General features: G+C 47.0%; 1 protein-coding gene across 3 annotated transcripts in view; it reads left to right on the forward strand.

Annotated features, from left to right (window-relative positions):
* STAB2 (stabilin 2) overlaps positions 1 to 18,795 on the forward strand; it is a 116,156-nt gene that overhangs the window by 10,278 nt on the left and 87,083 nt on the right. For all 3 annotated transcript variants that reach the window (XM_087814861.1, XM_016223240.2, XM_087814860.1), the window contains exons 4-12: positions 226 to 311; positions 991 to 1,060; positions 6,644 to 6,739; positions 8,195 to 8,320; positions 8,979 to 9,175; positions 10,975 to 11,108; positions 15,424 to 15,557; positions 16,780 to 16,862; positions 18,060 to 18,209. In XM_087814861.1, the coding sequence (XP_087670987.1) occupies positions 226 to 311; positions 991 to 1,060; positions 6,644 to 6,739; positions 8,195 to 8,320; positions 8,979 to 9,175; positions 10,975 to 11,108; positions 15,424 to 15,557; positions 16,780 to 16,862; positions 18,060 to 18,209 (1,076 nt within the window). The remainder of the gene's footprint in view (positions 1 to 225; positions 312 to 990; positions 1,061 to 6,643; positions 6,740 to 8,194; positions 8,321 to 8,978; positions 9,176 to 10,974; positions 11,109 to 15,423; positions 15,558 to 16,779; positions 16,863 to 18,059; positions 18,210 to 18,795) is intronic.

The following is an 18,795-nucleotide window of genomic DNA, read 5'->3' on the forward strand; positions in this document are numbered from 1 at the left end:
GCAAACCCTCAACCCAGGTACATGCCCTTGACCGGGAATTGAACCTGCAACCCTTTGGTGCACGAGCCAGCGCTCTAACCATTGAACACACCAGCCAGGGCTTCAATTCTTTCTTCTCCCTGGCAACCAACACACTGCCTGGCACATAGTAGGTGCTGAGTGCATCCTTGCAGAATGTCTGTGTGCCATCATGAATGAACGAATCTGAGCCCTTTGATTCCGTAGAGTGCCCAGGAGGAGCGAGGTCCCCCTGCAGTGGCAGGGGCAGTTGTGCCGAAGGCATGGAAGGAAACGGGACCTGCTCGTGCCAAGTAAGTTCCAAAACGTGTTCTTCTCCCTGATTCTGCTCCCTCTCCTTACCTTTTGTTCCTCCTTACACACACACACACACACACACACACACACACACACACACACTAGATGGAGTCTCTACGAAGTAGCAATACTAGTAAAAAGAGTAGGCAATCTGCAACAAAATGACTTCTCAGAGGCTGGGGCTTGGAGTGAGTCAGGTAACGGCTCAGCCTTAATTGTATCCATCTGTAAAATGGGTTTGTTACCCCATGAAAGTGACTTTTTGTAAGTGTCAAGCCTTTGGCTAAAAACAGAGAAATCCTTCTGAAAATGACTGAGTTCAACTGTCTTCAGAAATGCAACACTGAAAGTTTTCATTTCACCCTTGGGTGAAATTATGATGCGGCTGTTATCATTTGCTCTCTATTTATATCTTTGGATTGGCAAAGCAGCTTTCTTCTGAACAGCTCTGGACTCACAGTAAAAAAAAAAAGACACAAGGATTAAGGTACGCCATATAACACAAAACAGCAAAGAATAAGTGAAAAATAGAGAGAAGGAGCTTCAGGATAGGCACAGAAAGAAGATATATTTGAGAAACAAACACCGACCACAGCATGAGTGAGAAGTCCAGGGCCTTCCTGGGTGACGTCGATCACATCGGGTCTAACGCCATCTGCCTGGGATGTTTTGCAGGAAGGGTTTGGTGGAACAGCCTGTGAAACCTGCGCTGATGACAACTTATTTGGACCCAGCTGTACAGGAGGTATGTCTGACTTTTGTGTAATCAAACACATTTGGAAAGATTGAAAGTCGAACAGCTGAAGACCCCAGAAACACTGTCCTTTGGGGGAAAACATAACCAAGTCTGCTTGTATAACCAAGTCTACAAACGCAAAACAAAGAGTTGACAGCAAATCTGATAAAATGCAGTTTTTGAAAAAAGAGTTTTCTATGGTTTTCAGCGTTTGCAGTCAGCTAGTCACCAGTAATGCTTTCTGGCAAAAAACTCCATCTCTCCAGATCCTGGTCTCAGCACTGACCTCCTCCCCGGGGCCTTGACTTCCACGGCAGGTCCCACCACGTTCTAATCTATCCCTTCCTCTGGGGAGTTCACAAAGAAATACCCCAGGTGATCAGAGAGTGTTGGCTCCATTTTGTAGGTTAAACAAACAAACCTGACACTGGTTTGTCTATGATTTTTGGTTTCCCTCCTCCCCCTAGGAGTAGACCCTGAAACAAGGATTCCACTACAAGTAGCATATTTGGGAGGTGACCCCAGAAACACCAAGAAAGTGACACAGAGGAAATACAGGGTGTGTTGTCAAGCCAGGGGCCAGTGTGATGACCAGAGCTTAATGTCCTGGGGACTCTGAGTCTGTCCAACGCTCACTCCGGAGCCATCTCACCCGAGGGGAGTCACAGTGCAAGAGGCAGAATAAAGACCACTCCCCCCCTAAAAAAAGGGTTCATATCCTCATACCTGGGACCTGAGAATATATTACCTTACATGGCAAAGGGGGGATTAAGGTAGCAGATGGAAGTAAGGTTGCTAATCAGTTGACCTTGAGATAGGGAGAGTGTCCTGGATGGTCCGGGTGGGCCCAGTGTCATCCCTGGGTTCTTACGTGTGGAGGAGGGAGGCAGAGGAAGAAGACGCAGTGTCTGAGTGATGGGATGTGAGAAAGACTCCACCAGCTCTTGCTGGCTTTGATGATGGGAGGGGGCCAGGAGCCAAGCAAGGCGGGCAGCCTCTAGAAGCTGGAAAACAGCAAGAAAACATTTTTTTCCCCCCTCTCCAGAAAGGAACACGACCCTGCCAGCTTGATTTTAGTTTAGTAATTTTGGATTCCTGACCTCCAGAAATGTAAGGCAATAAATTCGTGTTGTTTTAAGACGCTAGGTCTGGAGCAATTTGTCATGGCAGCAGCAGGAAGCTAATACACACCGTCATGGGCGGAGGGGAGTTGTTAATTGCATGGCACTTCCAGCGCCCGGGGAGCATTCAGGTGGAGCAGGCTCCCTCGGGAGCGTTCGTTCACAGGCTGCTGGGAGTCGGCTGCAATGCGCACAACCGGGGATAAGTTTTACTGCGATAGCAGGGGCGTTGTCTCGTTCTAATGATCCGTGGTTCTTTGAAGGCAGACACGGTTGTTCCTCTTTATCTCCAGTCCCTTCCACAGTGCTGCCTGCATGGTAGACACTCGCTCCACCTTTGCTGCTCAGATGAGTGAGTGAGGGAGTGAGGGAGGGAGAATCCAATCTGCCCCAGCCACCTTGTCCTGACTCAGGGCCATGGCTCTGAGACGCAGCATAGGGAGCCCCAGCTCTAGGCTCAGGCTGGGTCTCAGCCCCGAGGCTGCTGCTCGTGGGAACTCTAAGTTTACAAGCACACTCTCTCTCTGTGTCTTCATCCATAAACACAGAAATAATATTATGAGGGTTTAATGAGATAATCAGTGCACGATCAGTGTGAGCAATTATTATTACCTATTATTCCTCAGTGGCCCCCAGCCTGAGGACTTTCTTCATCTACCACTCACAAAAGATTACTTCATAAGAGTGTTAGCAAAAGCCAATTTAAAACAGATGTTGATAGTCTGTATGTATATTTTTAACATTATACATTATATTAAAGGACATTAAACTAAAATATAATCAACCAACTGTTTAGAAAGAACATGTTTCCTAAATTGGTCCTTCCCTATCATAATAGTAGAATGTAAATCACATACTTTAAATAAATATTGAAATGGAAGGGTACAGAGAGCATATAGCACTGCTTACTTCCCAAGAAAACCAAGTCATTGCCTTGGGATGAAAATTTAGAAAGAAGATGAGTCCGTGTTGCCTCTAAGAAACTGGCGCTGGTTGCCAGCGAACACAGATATGCACGGAGATCCCAAACGTTTCTAAATAAAGTGGCCTTTCCTCACACTATTGGTGCCATGGAGAAAAGGCAAGTGACAGGGAGAGAGTTGGTTTAGAAACTGAAGTTGTTAAAAAAAAAAAAAAAAAAATTTGAAAGCCTAAACCGAGTCAGGAGAAAAATTTCCAAACTCTAGGTTCCAGTAGAACACACGGCAATGGAAATGTTCTGTGTCTGGGCTATCGCACAGTGCTCCTGGTCACAGGTGGCCACCGAGGACCCGAAATGCAGCTGGTGCATCTGAGGAGCTGAATTTTACATTTTAGTTCATGTCACTTAATTTAAGTTTAAATAGCCACATGTGGCTAGTGGCTACCATATTGGATAGCTCAGCTCTAGAACAAGCTTTGAAAGCAAACCAGCCTGACTTTGAAATCAGCTGCTGTGTGACTTGGGGCAAGCTAGGTAACCTCTCTGAGCCATCCTCACCTATAAAGCAGGGATAAGAACACATGCCTCACAGTGTTGATAATATAGCAAAGCTTTTAGCACCACGACCCAAGCGCTCAATCAACAGCAGCTAGTGTTAAGTGAAGACAAAAGCAATCCAACAGTCAGGTGAACATTTATCCACCTATGGATGGATGGATGGATGGATGGATGGATGGATGGATGGATGGATGGATGGATGGAAGAGTGAGTGAATGAAAGAGTGAATGAGTGAATGAATGGCTCAGTGATAGCTGGTCACTTCCCATTGCCAAGGACTAGGAGAACTTGCAAACCTTTTCAGCCGGGCATCCACTGGGTGCCAGTGTTGTTTCATCTCTCAGGGGTGGCTCTTCTGCCTGTAAGTAGGACAGCTCTATTAGCCTCAGTTTATTTTTAACACTGGCTCTAACCTGCTGCTGGAACATTCTCCTACCCGCCTGATGATTAATTTAAACATGATTTAGAGCTGCATCAGCAGAGAGGTTTCATCTCCATTGCCAAGGCCCTAGCCCACCCCGTGCCTCGCTCCTGGCTGGGGCAGAAGGCAAAGCCCACTTTCTCTGGCCTGACCCCCAAAGCAGCCCCACAATCGTGTCTTGGTAATAATATTTGCTTGATAGCTGGCATTTGCTGAGTGCCAGCTGTCTGCCAGGCGGTGCGGGAAGAGGCTTGACATATACGATCTCTTTGGATGCTCCAGCAACTCCTCAGGCTGGGTTCCTCATTTTACAGATGAAGTAGAAGAGAGGTTTCTCAAGGTCACGCAGCTATTATAGGGACAGAGGCAGGATTTGACCCCAGGTGTCTGATTCCAGAGTCTGGGTGCCCAGCACTGCGCCATTCTCCCCTGGTAAGCATCAGCCATTAGACTCCGGACAGGGCGATGGGGGTCCAAAGAGGGGAGAGCTTAGGTCCCCACCCCCAAGGACATAGAAACACTGGTGACAGTTATGATCCAGTGTGCACAGCACCACGGGATGCTACAAAAACACTGTAGGGCGAGCAGCTCCCTCTGCAGAGGGGCCCAGCATAGGGGGCTTTGGGCACTGTCCCTCTGACCCAAATGGCCATGGATTTGACCACTTCAAAGCCACACACCCCAAGTTCTGAATGTCTCTAGAGATTTGCGACAAATACCAAGGGCTCTTTAAATGGCATCTGGGAATCCCTCTGCCACGTGTTTCTCCTTCCCAAGGACACTGTCTTCACAGTTTGGCAGCCCCGCAATGCGTGTCAGAAGCTCCCAAAAGCTGTTCCAGGTCAGTTAACCCAGAACAGAGGCTACACTGGAAGACAGGACACGGGGAGAGGCTGACGCCAGATTCTTGGGCTCACACCACGGAGCCCAGCCCGAGGGGGAGCTTAGCGACAAGGACAGCTCTCGCAGTGAGCACCTAAATTGGAAGCAGGGGCTGAGTCCCATTCAACTCCCTGTTTTATGCCACATGACAACACTCAGATCACACTCGCCTCACCCTGTTCCTGGCCCTGCGGGGTGCTGTCTGGGTTGAAAGTTTAGTTTGTGCCTGTTGGTGTTGGCATAAGACACTGTAAAAGATGCTGAGCAGAGGCCCAGGCGGAGGAAAGGTCTTTCAAGGGGCTCCCGTCTAATAAGGGAGAAAATATACAGACGGAGACGGAAAAAAGCAGCCCTGACAGCTGCCGGTGGCATGAATGATTTCACAGAATATCACTACCAGAGGCTCACTGGCTCCTGTGAAAGACAAAAAGTAGGCCACCGCATAACCACGTCTGAACAGAGGAACGGACAGTGACCACGGGCAGCCACGAAAATCACCCCGCGGCTGCCTGCCCTGGCAGCGCCAGTGGCCCTGCTTCTCTTCTGGTGACCACGGCCATTGCTGCTGGCTTGGCGTGCCCACTGGCATGTTCCTGGTGGCCTTTGGCTCGCGGACATAAACCAAATTAATATTTGCAGTCAGATGTGATCGTGGACACAGTACAGAGAAAGTGCTGCTGGCCCCAGAGTACGGATTCTGCTTTGGGGCCTCTCAGATGGTGCCACAGAGGTGGGGGCTTTGCTTGGCCTTGGGGGGTAAGGAGGATTTCCGCTGGCATGTGGGAGGGAGCACAGCGGAGGCAAAAGCATGGAAATGTGACAGCGCAGGGTGCGGGTCCTGCTTCTTCCACCTGGCACGGTCTTCCCTAGGCCAGCCCCATCCGCTGCTTCCCTGACAATTCTCATTGCCATCGACCTATCCCATCGTGGCACTTACCACCCGCATTGTGATTGGCTACTTTCTTGCGCCTTTACACTGTGAGCTCTTTGAGGGTAGAGACTTTGTTTGGGTCATTAATCCTGAGCACAGCACTCTGAACGTAGTAGATGCTCAGTGCATGTTTTGAGGAAGGAAGGTCAACTACTGAGTCGTCCCATGTGCTAAAAGCCTAAGACGTCTAGAATAAAGTGACAGGAGATGAAAATGAAAAATTAAAGAGGTTGGAGTCAGATTGGAGAAAGTCTTTTTGCCAGAGGAATTTAGATCTCTTTTGCTTAGCAATGGGGAGTCACTGAGATATTTTGGAGACAGTCACCATGATATCATTACTGATCAAATAAAATGGATGAACTGGAGAGATGAGAAATTGCATGGTGAGTTCAGTTAATTTGCTACTGCAATAGTCCCAGCAAAATATGGTGAGGACCTAAACAAGGACAGTTCTAGTGGAGATGAACAGCAGGGGACCAAAGTAAGATACATACCTAACACTACAAAGGATCTGATGGCTTATTCAATGTTTGGAATACTTTAAACCTTCTTCATCTTTGCTTTTCCAGTGTTTGGTTAGGTTTTTTTAAGCAGGTGTGTCTATAGAAACCCCATGATGTAGGCATCATACCTGCAGATTTCCTGCCTCATTGTGCAGATTCTCAATAAACAAAATCTGAAAGCATTGTCCGCCCAGAATCTTTAGAAGATGTCTATACTTATCAGGTACTGAAAAACCCCTGTTTACTGTCTGCAGTGTGCAACTGTGTGCATGGGGTGTGCCACAGCGGGATAGACGGCAACGGGACCTGTGAGTGCTACTCTGCATACACCGGCCCCAACTGCGACAAGCGTGAGTACCGCTAGTGTCCTCAATGCCACACCAGGTCAAACAGGCACAGGAATCTGAATTTTAGGCAGAGCAGGTCACTGCCCAGCCCAGGGACATGCTGTTCTGCACACCCTCTCCTCAAACCTGTGCACACCAAGGCTCCACAGGACTGGCCATTGGAAGCTGGCCACCCCACCGTCATCCCACAGAGCTGGCCCCTGAGGCCTCCCTGGCCCCAGCCAAGCCCAGAAGTCCACCACACATCTGAGAGTGTCTCTCAGCTCCTAGTCCAAGCAGCTTCCCCAGACACCAAGTGAGTCCTGACTCTTGGCACTTCCCTGTGGATTGTTCCCTAGAGGGAAGATTTCCGGCAAACCTGGCCTCTCCCCCATCCAGTGCCCAAGGCCATGCCCTTTCCAGTGGCATCTGGAGCTCAGCCCAGGAGGGAGGCGGGCTTACCTTGGGTGCTTACCTCAACCCAAAGGCAGTGGTTGCTCTTTATATTTCTACTATTTCTTTATTCTTTAGAGTTCTTTTTAACTCTCACAAGGAATTTACCATTATTTTAATTCACTGTTCATAATTCTTTACACTAAAATTTTCCCTGTTCGAATTATTGGTCTTTTTGTCTCTTGCCTGGGCCCTAACTAATACATTGCCTATTACAAAAACACAAAAACACCTTATGTTCCCTAAGGTAAGAGCTCCTTCCTTGTAATGAAATCCACTGTACATTCAGGTCTCCATCTGGGACTCTTTGCATTGCCCTGTGGGAACTGGGCCTTGGAAGACCTGATGCAAAAATGCTGGCACTCTGGCTACTGCTCTTCATATGAGTAATAAACTGTCCTCCATCTCTGACCTGAGAGTTTCATATCTTCTACCAGCGTCATCCATGAAACTGAATCAGCTCAACTACCTTTGCACATTGGCTAATATGCCAGACTCTTTCTAGTTTTTAACAACTATCTATGTCCCCTCGATATTGTAAAATACTATGCAGTTATTAGAGATTAAAGTATATCCTTAAAGTCCTCCTTAATACTGTCAAATTAAAAAACAAGTTTCTAAATATTTTAACAGGATTCCATTTGGCTTTAAAAATCACATAAATTTATAAATAAATATATGATATTGCCTGTTGACATTGGTTACTTTAGGAGTGGGATGGAATAGTGAGAATAAAAAGACAGTTATTTTTTACTTTATGCATTCAGGGTTTTTGGTTTTTTTAAATTTCTCTTTATTGTTGAGAGTATTACAGATGTCCCTTTTTTCCCTCCATTGATCCCCTCCCCCAGGCCTTCACACACAATTGTCTGTGTCCCATGGGTTATGCATATATGCATGTAAATTCTTATGTTATCTCTCCCCAAATTTTGTAACCTTTTTAATAATAGGGAATATTGCTTTTGTTGAGTTTTTTAGAACTGGTTTTTCTGCTCATGCAGTTACCTCCACAACCTTCCTTTGCAGCTATCTCTGAATGTGCAGCCTTGCTCTGCCCAGAAAACTCCAGATGCTCACTTTCCAGAGAAGACGAAACGAAGCTAGAATGCAAATGCCTCCCCAATTACAAAAGCGAGGGCAAGCACTGCGAGCGTGAGTAGAATTCAGGTCCTGCTGGCTTATTAGTTGGAATTAGTTACTCAATAGGAAAAAAAAGAAGCTCACAACCTCCCTAATTTTAATGCAATGGCCACTTCTGTTTCTCTCTATGTCACTGAACGAAGTATATAAACAGTTCTAAGCAAAATGCTCATCACGAAACGGCAGCCATCACACCCCAGATCCGCCTATTCCTAACGACATGACCCTGGACAAATTCTTTAACCTTCCTGTGTCTCCATTTTCCTATCTATCAAATGGAGATAATTATGGTACTTACTCTGGAGGACTGTAAGAATTAACTGAGTTCATGTTTGACAAATGCTTAGAACAGAGCCCCGTGCGTATTATGAATTCCATTAGCCTGAGTGCTTTCTTTCATGATCTTTTCTATTTAAACCCACATAGCCCATGGTATAGTGACATAGCAGCACAATATTTGTAGCTATAATCCCTGACGGCCGTACGGAAATCTGTTTGGTAGGTGGGGGTGCTCGGGTAGGGTAAGACAAAATGTTTATTACTCCTCTTAAAATGGCAGGGTTGCCTGTGTGGCTTCGATGAGCTGCGACTGGCAGTCCCTTCACAGTTCAGTTTCCTTCCTCCCTCCCGGGTGTGGTAACCACCTCTTATTTTGTCATCGCCTCTCAAGCCCTCAATCCATGTTCGCAAAACGTCTGCCACCCTCATGCTAATTGCACGTCCCTGGGACCAAATCAGCACAGTTGTACCTGCCAGGAGGGCTACCACGGCGATGGCCTAGTGTGCTTGCCAGTGGACCCCTGCCAAGTGAACTTCGGAGGCTGCCCTACAAAGTCTACGGTGTGCAAATACGATGGGCCTGGACAGGTGAGCTGCTGAGGCACGGGACTGGTGCGAGTAGAAGTAGGACAACCCACTGAAGGCAAGATGGGCCACAGGCATCGTCTGTCTTCTGTGCCCTCCCAGTGCTCCCTTTCAATGACCAACTGGGCTTCCTCTCCAGACAGACCTGCGCGTGCTCAGGGATGACCTCAGCGAGTCCCCTCCCCGGTCTGTCCTCTGCACTCACAATTTCCAAGCTCCCCAGTCCACACGTCATTGTCCTACATGCTCTTCTACCCTAGTCCTATGTGGCAATTGACAAATATATACACAACTCAAAGTAGATTCACAAATGAACTGTGAGCCAAGTCTTGGGTGACTGTGTAATTGACTTTCACCGGCAATCCTCCAGTCTCTCTGGTTTCTTTTCAAGGGAGGACTCTTAGAACCAAAAATATTCTGTCGCAATGAGATGAACACTGATAAAATGCCAGGCAGCACTGACTGATTGCGGGGAGCAGAGAGGAGACTCAGGGGTGAGGCCCTGACCCTCTACATCACATCATGACCTTGACTGGTAGAAGTCAGCCTGGCCAGGAGACCTTTGCTGAGGAATGCAATTAAAAGAACCCTTTTCCTAATATCTCATCCATCCATCAAATATTTAGCGGTGCCTCCTGCACCCAGAAGGGCACATTGAGTTCAGTGCAGGAAATCCACCCCCACACAAGGCTATTTGCTGCCTGGGTGGGAACTCACACAGTGATGGGTCCCCGGCCATCTACTCAGCACCCCACAGGAATGCTCCTGGCGTTCCCTGCACAGAATCTGCCCAATCTCATCTCCTAGGAAAAAGAACATATCACGCGACGTTTCTGCTGTCAATTTCTGAGGTTTGCAAGAAATAATTCAAAGGGCTCAACTCTGTCCTCTAAATGAGGTCCCCTGTGGGCAAAGTCCTGTTACACCCTGAATCAAGGTCCAGGACCTTGGGGGTAGGGTTAAAAATATACTTTGTCTCACCCAGCCGGGCATGGCTCAGCTGTTGAGGGTCAACCTGGGACCTAGGCGACTGGGGTTCGATTCCCGGTCAGGGCACATGCCCGGGTTGTGGGCTCGATCAATGACTCTCATCATTGATGTTTCTCTCTCTCTCTCTCCCTCTCCTTTCCTCTGTCTGAAATCAATAAAGATATATTGAAATATATATATATTTCTTAAAAATATATTTCTCTTTAAAATAGTCCCAAGGCAGATTTTCCGGTCTTTAAAACCCTCTGTTGCCCACACAGAAGCAGTCCATTCAGTTTTTTCATTATTCCAGGGCAGGGATCCTCAACCTCGAGATTAATAACGTTTGGGGATAGATAATTCTTTGTTGGGGGGGCTGCCCTGAGCATTGTAGGATGTTTAGGGTCATCCCTGACCTCTAGTGATCCCACCCCCTGTCCCACTGTGAAAATCAAAAGTCTCCAAGACACTGCCCAGTGTCTCTTGAGTCTTAGTTGCTGGGAGCCAGGCTTCCAGAGCAATGATGCTTCCCGTCTGAGCCTCTCTCTCCTCAGCCACAGGCTCTAAAATCAGGAGTCAGGGGCCAGCGAGGCCCAGGGTTAGCGAACGAGGAAGCTGAGAATAAACCCCCACCAGGGCCTGTGAGTTTCCAAACAGACTAGATGTAGGCTCGGGGTTTCCCATTTCAGGCGCCTTGACAAAGTTCTAGTTTAAGCCCACACTTCGGACGTCCTTCAAGTTGGTTTTTATGGCAGAATAAAGATAAGAATTTAAGAAGTGTCATGTCAGTGACTAACTAGAACCCTTTGTTTTTCTCCCCCCCCCCCCCGAAGTCTCACTGTGAGTGTAAGGAACATTACCACGGCTTCGTGCCCGGCGTGGGGTGCAGCGTGACCGACGTCTGCAAATCTAACAACCCCTGTCCCAGGAATGCAAACTGCTCCACCGTAGCTCCAGGCCGGACCAAGTAAGTCGTTGCAAGTCCACCACCGTGTCCTTTCCAAGAGGTGAACGTGGGGGCCATGGGGGCCAGTCAAGGCTGTAAGTTCCTCGAAGGGCGGGAATGTCTTATTCTGCCTAGATTCCCCCCCCCCCCCATAGCACAATGCAAGGAGCACAGTAGGTACTTAGAAAATCTTTGTTTTAATGGGCAAGTCATTCAAAAATGGTTTCCTTTGTACAGGCCATCAGAACGGTCTGAAAGGCTGAGCGGCCTGCTGACCTGCACGAGGTGGTCAGGGGGGGAGGAAGCCACGGCCACTGGGAAAACAAACGCTGCCCCTCCGGGGCCTGACCGCTAATGTATGTGCCTGTTTCCTCATCTGTGAAATATTGCTTGTTAGCTGCGCAAAACAACACCGGGGAGAGGGAATGAACGCCGGCGGTGTTTCCTGGACCCCTGGTTTACTGAGGAAAGAAGGGGTTTACTGGGAGTCAGGGTATTTGTGTGGAAATTTCTGAAGCTGGGGCAGCTCTCGGGGTGGGGAGAGGGAGGTGTTTGGAGTTGAAAGACCTGAGTTTAAGCCCCTGCCCTTCTATCTATCGGCCACATGACCTTGGGAAAGCGACACCATCTCTCTGGCTTCAGTTTCTCTGTGTATAAAATGAGCACAGGGATAACTACTTTACAAGGTTGTTGTGAAGATGACATGAGAGAATGTTCTGGAAACTGCTATACAGCTGTTACCATGTTGTTATTAGTGGGTGAGCTGAGGCTAGAGCCCAAGTGTCTTGACTCCCAGAACGAGGCTTCTATCTTGACACCACTTTCCATTCTCATCGTCATCAGCATCTGAGAAGGACTCTGACTGCCACTGCGAGCTCAGGACCGTAAAACACACTGAACCACGGAATTACAGAAGAGTTTCTGTGGTTCCAGAACCCTTCTGTCTTCTTGGGAGCTCATTCCTTTCATAGCTGGGTTCTGAATGTGTGCATTGGCCCAGGGAAGTTTTGTGGCCATCACGTCCTGTCTGGGCAAATAAGTAAACCCGAGCTCACCGTGGGTTCAGACCTCAGCTCGGCCACTTACCTTAACCTGTCTGAGTTGAAGTTTTCTCTGTCGTAAAAGGGGGAGGACCAGGGCTCTCATGAGGATTTCATGAGAGTACATTCATCACTCTGAGCAGAACCCTGACACGTGGAAATCACTCCACGCACGTGTGTGCACACACAAGCACACCCCGGCCATGCGGACAGGCACACACGCACCCAACACACGTAGTGCTCAGGCTCGTCCCCTTTTAAAACACAGATCCTAGGAACACTGACAACCAAACATGCCAGTTCACACACTGTCAAGCGTCCTCTGAGAAGGCTTTAGTAGAACACACTAAACAATTTCTTTCCTTTGGGTTCGAGAAGATAAACTTGAAACCTGAAACTGAACATTAGAATGATAGAAATTGCATTGAAACTTTTGTTTGGAGTGTCAGTGGAACTAACAATGGGTTTTAGGGGTATGTGTGTCACAAGCCTCCTTGATCCCCACCCCCGCCCCCGCCCCCACCACCCCCACCCCCGCCAAATGGCCTGTCTTCAGCAGGAAAGAGGCCTAGGTTAAAGGCTGGCTAAGGGTCTTTGATAAAATATGGTGCCATCAGTAATCTGGGTACTTTACTTCACCCAGGATAAAGATTTCTTTTGTTTGCACCTCTTCAATATGGCAATCAGTTTATGCAGAATATTAAAAGTCATACTGTATCAGCTACAGAAGAATAACCAATAAAGGAGAATGGGTCCAAATGGGGGCTCCCCCATTCTCCAGTGGGGCGACCTCAGACAGGTTATGTAACTTCCCACCCACAGTTATAGGTGTTTGTATGTATGTATGTATGTATGTATTTAAAGAAGCTAGAATTCTCACAATTTTTTTAATTTTTCAATTATAGTTTGCATTCAATATTATTTTGTATTAGCTTCAGGTATACAGCACAGTGGTTAGACAATCATATACTTTTCAAAGTGTTCCCCCTGATATTTCCAGTACCCACCTGTCACCACACATAGTTATTAGAATATTATTCACTATATTCCCTATGCTGTACTTTACATCCCCATGACTACGCCATAACTACCAATTTGTACTTCTCAATCCTTTCACCTTTTCATCCAGCCCCACAACACCCTGTTCTCTGTGTATATGAGACTGTTTCTGTTTCATTTGTTCATTTATATTGGTCTTTAGATTCCACATATAAGTGAAATCATATGGTATTTGTCTTTCTCTGAGTGACTTATTTAACTTACCATAATACCCTCTAGGTCCATCTATGCTGTTGCAAATGGCAAGATTTTGTTCTTTTTTATGGCTAAGTAATATTCCATTGTGTAAATGTCCCACAGCTTTTTATCCACTCGTCTATGGATGAGCACTTGGGCTGTTTCCATAGCTTGGCTATTGTAAGTGCTGCTGCAATGAACATAGGGGTGCATATGTTCTTTTGAATTAGTGTTTTGGGTTTCTTTGGATATATGCTCAAAAGTGGAATCACTGGGTCATAAGGCATTCCATTTTTAATTTTTTTGAGGACCCTCCATACGGTTTTCCACAGTGGCTGCACCAGTCTGCATTCCCACCAATAGTGCCCAAGGGTTTGGCTTAGGGGTGTTTTAAAACTTTAAGACAGCAGGAGACCTTTATACCTAATAAAGAACCAATTTACAAAACAGGCAATGCTGTGGACCTGCCACAGCCCGAATGAGAACATTTAAGTCAGAAAATGACCTCATGAAGTCTCAGACTTTGGATCGAGATTTTAAATAAAAATAAAAAGTATTTATATTTCATACATTCCATCCAGCACCAAGGCCACTGAAATACAGCTCTCCTGCCATTCTTAGGAAAACCAATCGAGGCACTTTACACAAAGCAGATCATTGGCCTCCTAACAACTTAGGGAACTTTTAGAGAGAAACATACTTAGTAGTTTGCAAAGGTTACTTGTCTAGCTAGCAACAGTTGTCCTCAAATAAAACTTATGTAACTTAGGGAAGGATTAATTTTCAACAATGACCGATGTTTCACTTTCAGTGCCCCTCTTGGCCTTAAATTCATCATCTTGTGGCACAGTACTTGCAGAGAAAGCTGATGGTTAAGTAGGAAACTGTTATTCCATTGTATTAAATAGATTATTGTTTCATGGTTAGATCTACCTTAGTGATCTCTTATAACAAAGTTTCTCAACCTCAGCGCTACTAGCATTTGGGGCCAGGTAACACCTTGTAGCAGGTGCTGTGCCGTGTATTGCAGGCAGTTTAGCAGCATCCCTGACCTCTATCAACCAGATGCCAGTAGCACCTTCACGCTGGTTGTGACAACCAAAAACATCTCTAGATATTGCCAAATGTTCCCTGCAGGGCAAAATTGCCCCTGGTTGAGAGTGACAGCTCTATAAAAACCCTGGTAACTCAATCAATAGACGTGTCTGGCTGGGAAACTCATATGTATACTCCTAGAATTATCTTCAATGTTACTTTCTCCTGGAGCCTGCTCCATATTTCTCCAGGCAAAATAGTCACTTCCTCTCCCCTGTCCCAAAGTGTCCTATTCAAGCTTCTACCATGACGCTTACTATGGAGCTTACGTTATCTGTTTATGGATTTGTCCCGCTATATCCCAGCCCTTCCACGTGACTGCTGTTATCACCACTATCTCCATCATCATCACCATCATTGTCATCAACATTATCATCATCACCATCGTCCAAGTGTTGAGCTTTTTCTATGAATCTGTCACTGTGCCAGCTGTTTTTCATGCATTACCTCTTCTACTAACAATCCTAAAGGTTTTATTAAACTTATTTCATAGGTAAAATAAGAGGGACTTAGGGAATTAAGTGGCCTTATCCTGTTGCTATAAATTATTTGTTTCCAGTTCCATCTCCAGCATGTGAGACGCTCAAAGGACTAAAGGACAAGGTAGCTGTTATTGTCTTTATAGCCCTCTCAATTCAAGGTTCTTAGAAAACAATCAGTTCAGCAGTTGGGCCCTGTCCCGGGTGGGATCCAGGCCCTAGGAGAGCCTCCCACCCAGAGAGGAGACAGCACCTCAAGAGGTCATTTTGGCGAGAGGGGTTGTGATGGAGGCATGGCCGGTATGCTCCTGTCAAGGGAGGGTCAGGCGGTCAGACAAGGGCGCCTAGAGCCAATCACACCTGAGCTAAAAAGTGAGGCTGGGAGAGTATCTCCCGCTGTTGCAAACAAGGATCTAGATAAGGAGTTGGCTGCAGGGTCTCACCACTCAAAGGCTCTGAGACCCTGTGTTTTCACCCTCTCTGTAGATGCACTTGCCAGAAAGGTTACGTGGGCGATGGCTCGGCGTGTTATGGAAACATCATGGAGCGGCTCAGAGAATTAAACACTGAACCCGGAGGAAAATGGCAAGGAAGGCTGACTTCTTTCATCTCGCTCCTGGGTATGCAGCTACGGGGGCAAATTCCACATAAAGGGCAGCCAGCTTTCAGGCAAGGGCAACTGCAAGACAATCATTCACAAAGAATGGGCAGGCTAGGCAAGTCTTGTTGCTTGGGATCAGCTTCTAGGAAGGGGTCACGCAGGTGGGAGGGAAAGGACAGGCAGCTATTTCCAGGGAGATGGGAGTTGGTGCCAGGAGACCCAGCAATGCAACCTTAAGAGGCAGAGAGCTGAGGACAGGGTCCTGGGGTCACCATAGATTAACAGGTCTGCAACACTGAGACAAGGCAACTACTAATATGACTGTGGAGGCCAGCCTCTCTCCCTTGACCTTACGGGTCCTTCAGGTATGAAACAAGGTTGACAGATATTACTGGGCATAGAGAGTGAAGAAGCCCCTGAGACAGTACACCCTGCATAAATGTCCTGTTCTTTCCGAGGCATCCTAAGGGGATTCAGGCATTACTGGCGTGCCTCAGGGCTCCGGGGCGATCTTCCAGTCTCCTCAGAGCCTTCTCAAAGGACTCAAAATATCAAATGAGAGCAGAATGGAGTGACAGGGTGTCCTTTGCAGACCTGGCCCTCGAACATTTCCCTAGACAGAGTCCGGTCAGCCTCTCAGCTGCCCCATTTATAAAGTGCTGGTACACACATCGCCTCCTGTGTGAGAGCACAGAGCACATCTTCTACTCCAGCTTCCCCAGGGGCACAGAAACAGGACCAGCCACAGAACTTGCAGGGCCTCCTGCAAAATGAAGAGGCAGAGTCCTTTGAGTAAAGAAAAAAAAATGACTAACCATTCAAAATGGCAAGAGCAGAGAGCAGTAAGCCAAGCGGGAGGCTCTTCTGAGCTGGTCCAGATGGAGTAAGAGCTTTGTTCACTGAGATGGTGACAGCTAAGAGAGTCAGGCATAGGGTTGGGGGCCTGCTGGGTGGGGTTTGGTGACATGGCCTTCACTGAACTTCTCATCACAGGGTGTCCTTGAAGCCAAGACCGTGGCTGCAGGAAAAATGACACCGTTCTGAGAAACCTCTGGGGGCCACCACATCACGGTGCCTCCCATTCTCAGACAGCTTCCCGTTGACAAAGGGCCTGCACATGCCACTTAGCACAGCGGAGCTCTTGAGTCGGGGGTCTAAATGGACCACAAGGACCATCGCATGACTTTACTCTGCATGTGCCACTGACCCATTTGTTTTCTTTGTGTGTTTCTACCACTAAGACAAAGCCTACGCCTGGCCACTCAGTAACCTGGGACCATTCACTGTGCTGTTGCCGACAGACAAGGGACTGAAAGGATTCAATGTAAGTATTTAAAATAAAGCTACACCAAGAGGCTGATGCAAAAAATTTTTTAAAAATTTAAATCTTCTTTTATTTAAAGCAGGAAACCCTCATTAAAATCAAACCTACTGATGATAAAGATGGCAATATTTTGGTAAACTTCTTTTAGTGAAATACAACATCCTGATAGAAAGTATACAAATTGTGAGTGTACAACTCAACAAATTGTCACAAAGTAAATGTACTTATGTAGCAAGACCATTACCAGCTCTCTTCAAGACCCTTGATGCCCCTTCCAGTCATTAGCCCTTCAAGGGTAATCACTGCGAGTTCTCAACTAGAGTCATGTGATAAGATTTGCTGCAAAACTGCTCACTTCCTACAGGAAGGATGGAATTGATGCATTAGCTAGATATTTATTTATTTAAAATCACAAATGGTCATCGCGAGAAGGAAAACTAGAAAGTTGTAGCCTTCCATGTGAGCGGCTTTTGTCTGAGGTAATGTCATCCAGTGGGAATGAAACTCACAGTGCCTGGTGGAGATTTGGTTTAATGTAAATAATAGACATACTGATTTGTATAAAATTGGTCTATCTTACTCTAAGATATTCTGTGATGATTTTTGCTGTATTGAATAAAAACCCAGTAAGTTCCATACTCTCTCACCCTAATATGCCACCACCATTAATCTCTCTGAGATGAACCTACCACTAATCTTCAGGGGTGCCCCCCCTCCTCTCCTGTTGGGGAGAATTGGTAAATATTGCATGCCCCCGGGCTGGGTACTTTGCATGTGGTCTCTTGTTTAATATACAGATTCTGTTTGCACAATGTTAATTCAAAAATCTCTGTTGGTTGATTATTGATGATATACTGAAAAATGTAGATTTGGTCTGATGAATTTCAAAAGTCTTAATGTTACTGTTCCAGAGCTCCATTGGTCCACCCCACCTGCTCTTTTCACCTGATTTCATACTTCACTTCCACCTGCTTCCTGGGCTCAAGAGGACTCCTCGGTGCCCTGAGCCCTCCATCTCCTAACTTAAGCCCGGCCCAGGGCAGCTGAGCTCAAGGAAAGTCATCTGCATGAGAAAGCCCAAGGCCAGGGAGGGTGCCCGGCCTTTGATGTCTTTCTTAAACAAGTCAATGTATGAATCACAAACCTCATTTTCTCCTTCCAATGATGGGGACTGAAGGGACCGCTCTCTTCTCTTAGGTCCAAGAGCTTTTGAAGGACCATAAGGCTACTCAGTACTTCGTGAAACTCCACATAATTGCTGGGCAGATGAGCACCGAGTGTATGAATAACACAGACGCATTCTACACCTTGACGGGAAGGTCAGGGGAAATCTTCAGTGGGGACAAGGTAAGGCTTCTCTGGTGGTCTCTCCCAGAGCGGAGCTGTCCCCGAGTCAGGGCCCAGGGCTGGCCCTCCCTGTGGAGACCTTCCCTGCGGGGGAAGAAGTGGAGAGCAGCGCCAGGAAGGCCAGGTCGGAGGGGGACTGCTACAGAAAGGGGCTTAGAAGGCGCTCGATTTTGCTCGGGCCTGAATTCCTTTTCAAGGCAGCCATCATTCACCAGCCAGCTGGAAGGAGAAGGTTTGAGTCAACCTGTTCCCTGGAAGTATCCGCACAAAGCCAGATCAGCACTGTTCTTGTGAAAGGAAATGGATGATGTTTGTTTTAGATTGCTGCAGTTTACCCGCCCTCTCCTGCGTGGCACTCCACCTTTCCTAATGCCATTAGCTCTGTTTTGCTTTTTAAACAAAACTATCCTCCCCCCCTTTCACAAGTAGCTCTTTTTGTGACTTTACTGAGCTGAGGTCCACGTGGTTAATCGACAGAAAGTGCATATGTGCGTTATGGACCATACAGGTACGTTTCACCAAATATCAATAGCTGATAGGTTATTGAGCACTTACTCTATGCAAGGATCTAGGGTAAATCTTTATT

This window comes from Miniopterus natalensis, chromosome 2 (genome assembly GCF_054644295.1).
Source record: "Miniopterus natalensis isolate mMinNat1 chromosome 2, mMinNat1.hap1, whole genome shotgun sequence".
NCBI classification, from domain to species: domain Eukaryota; kingdom Metazoa; phylum Chordata; class Mammalia; order Chiroptera; family Miniopteridae; genus Miniopterus; species Miniopterus natalensis.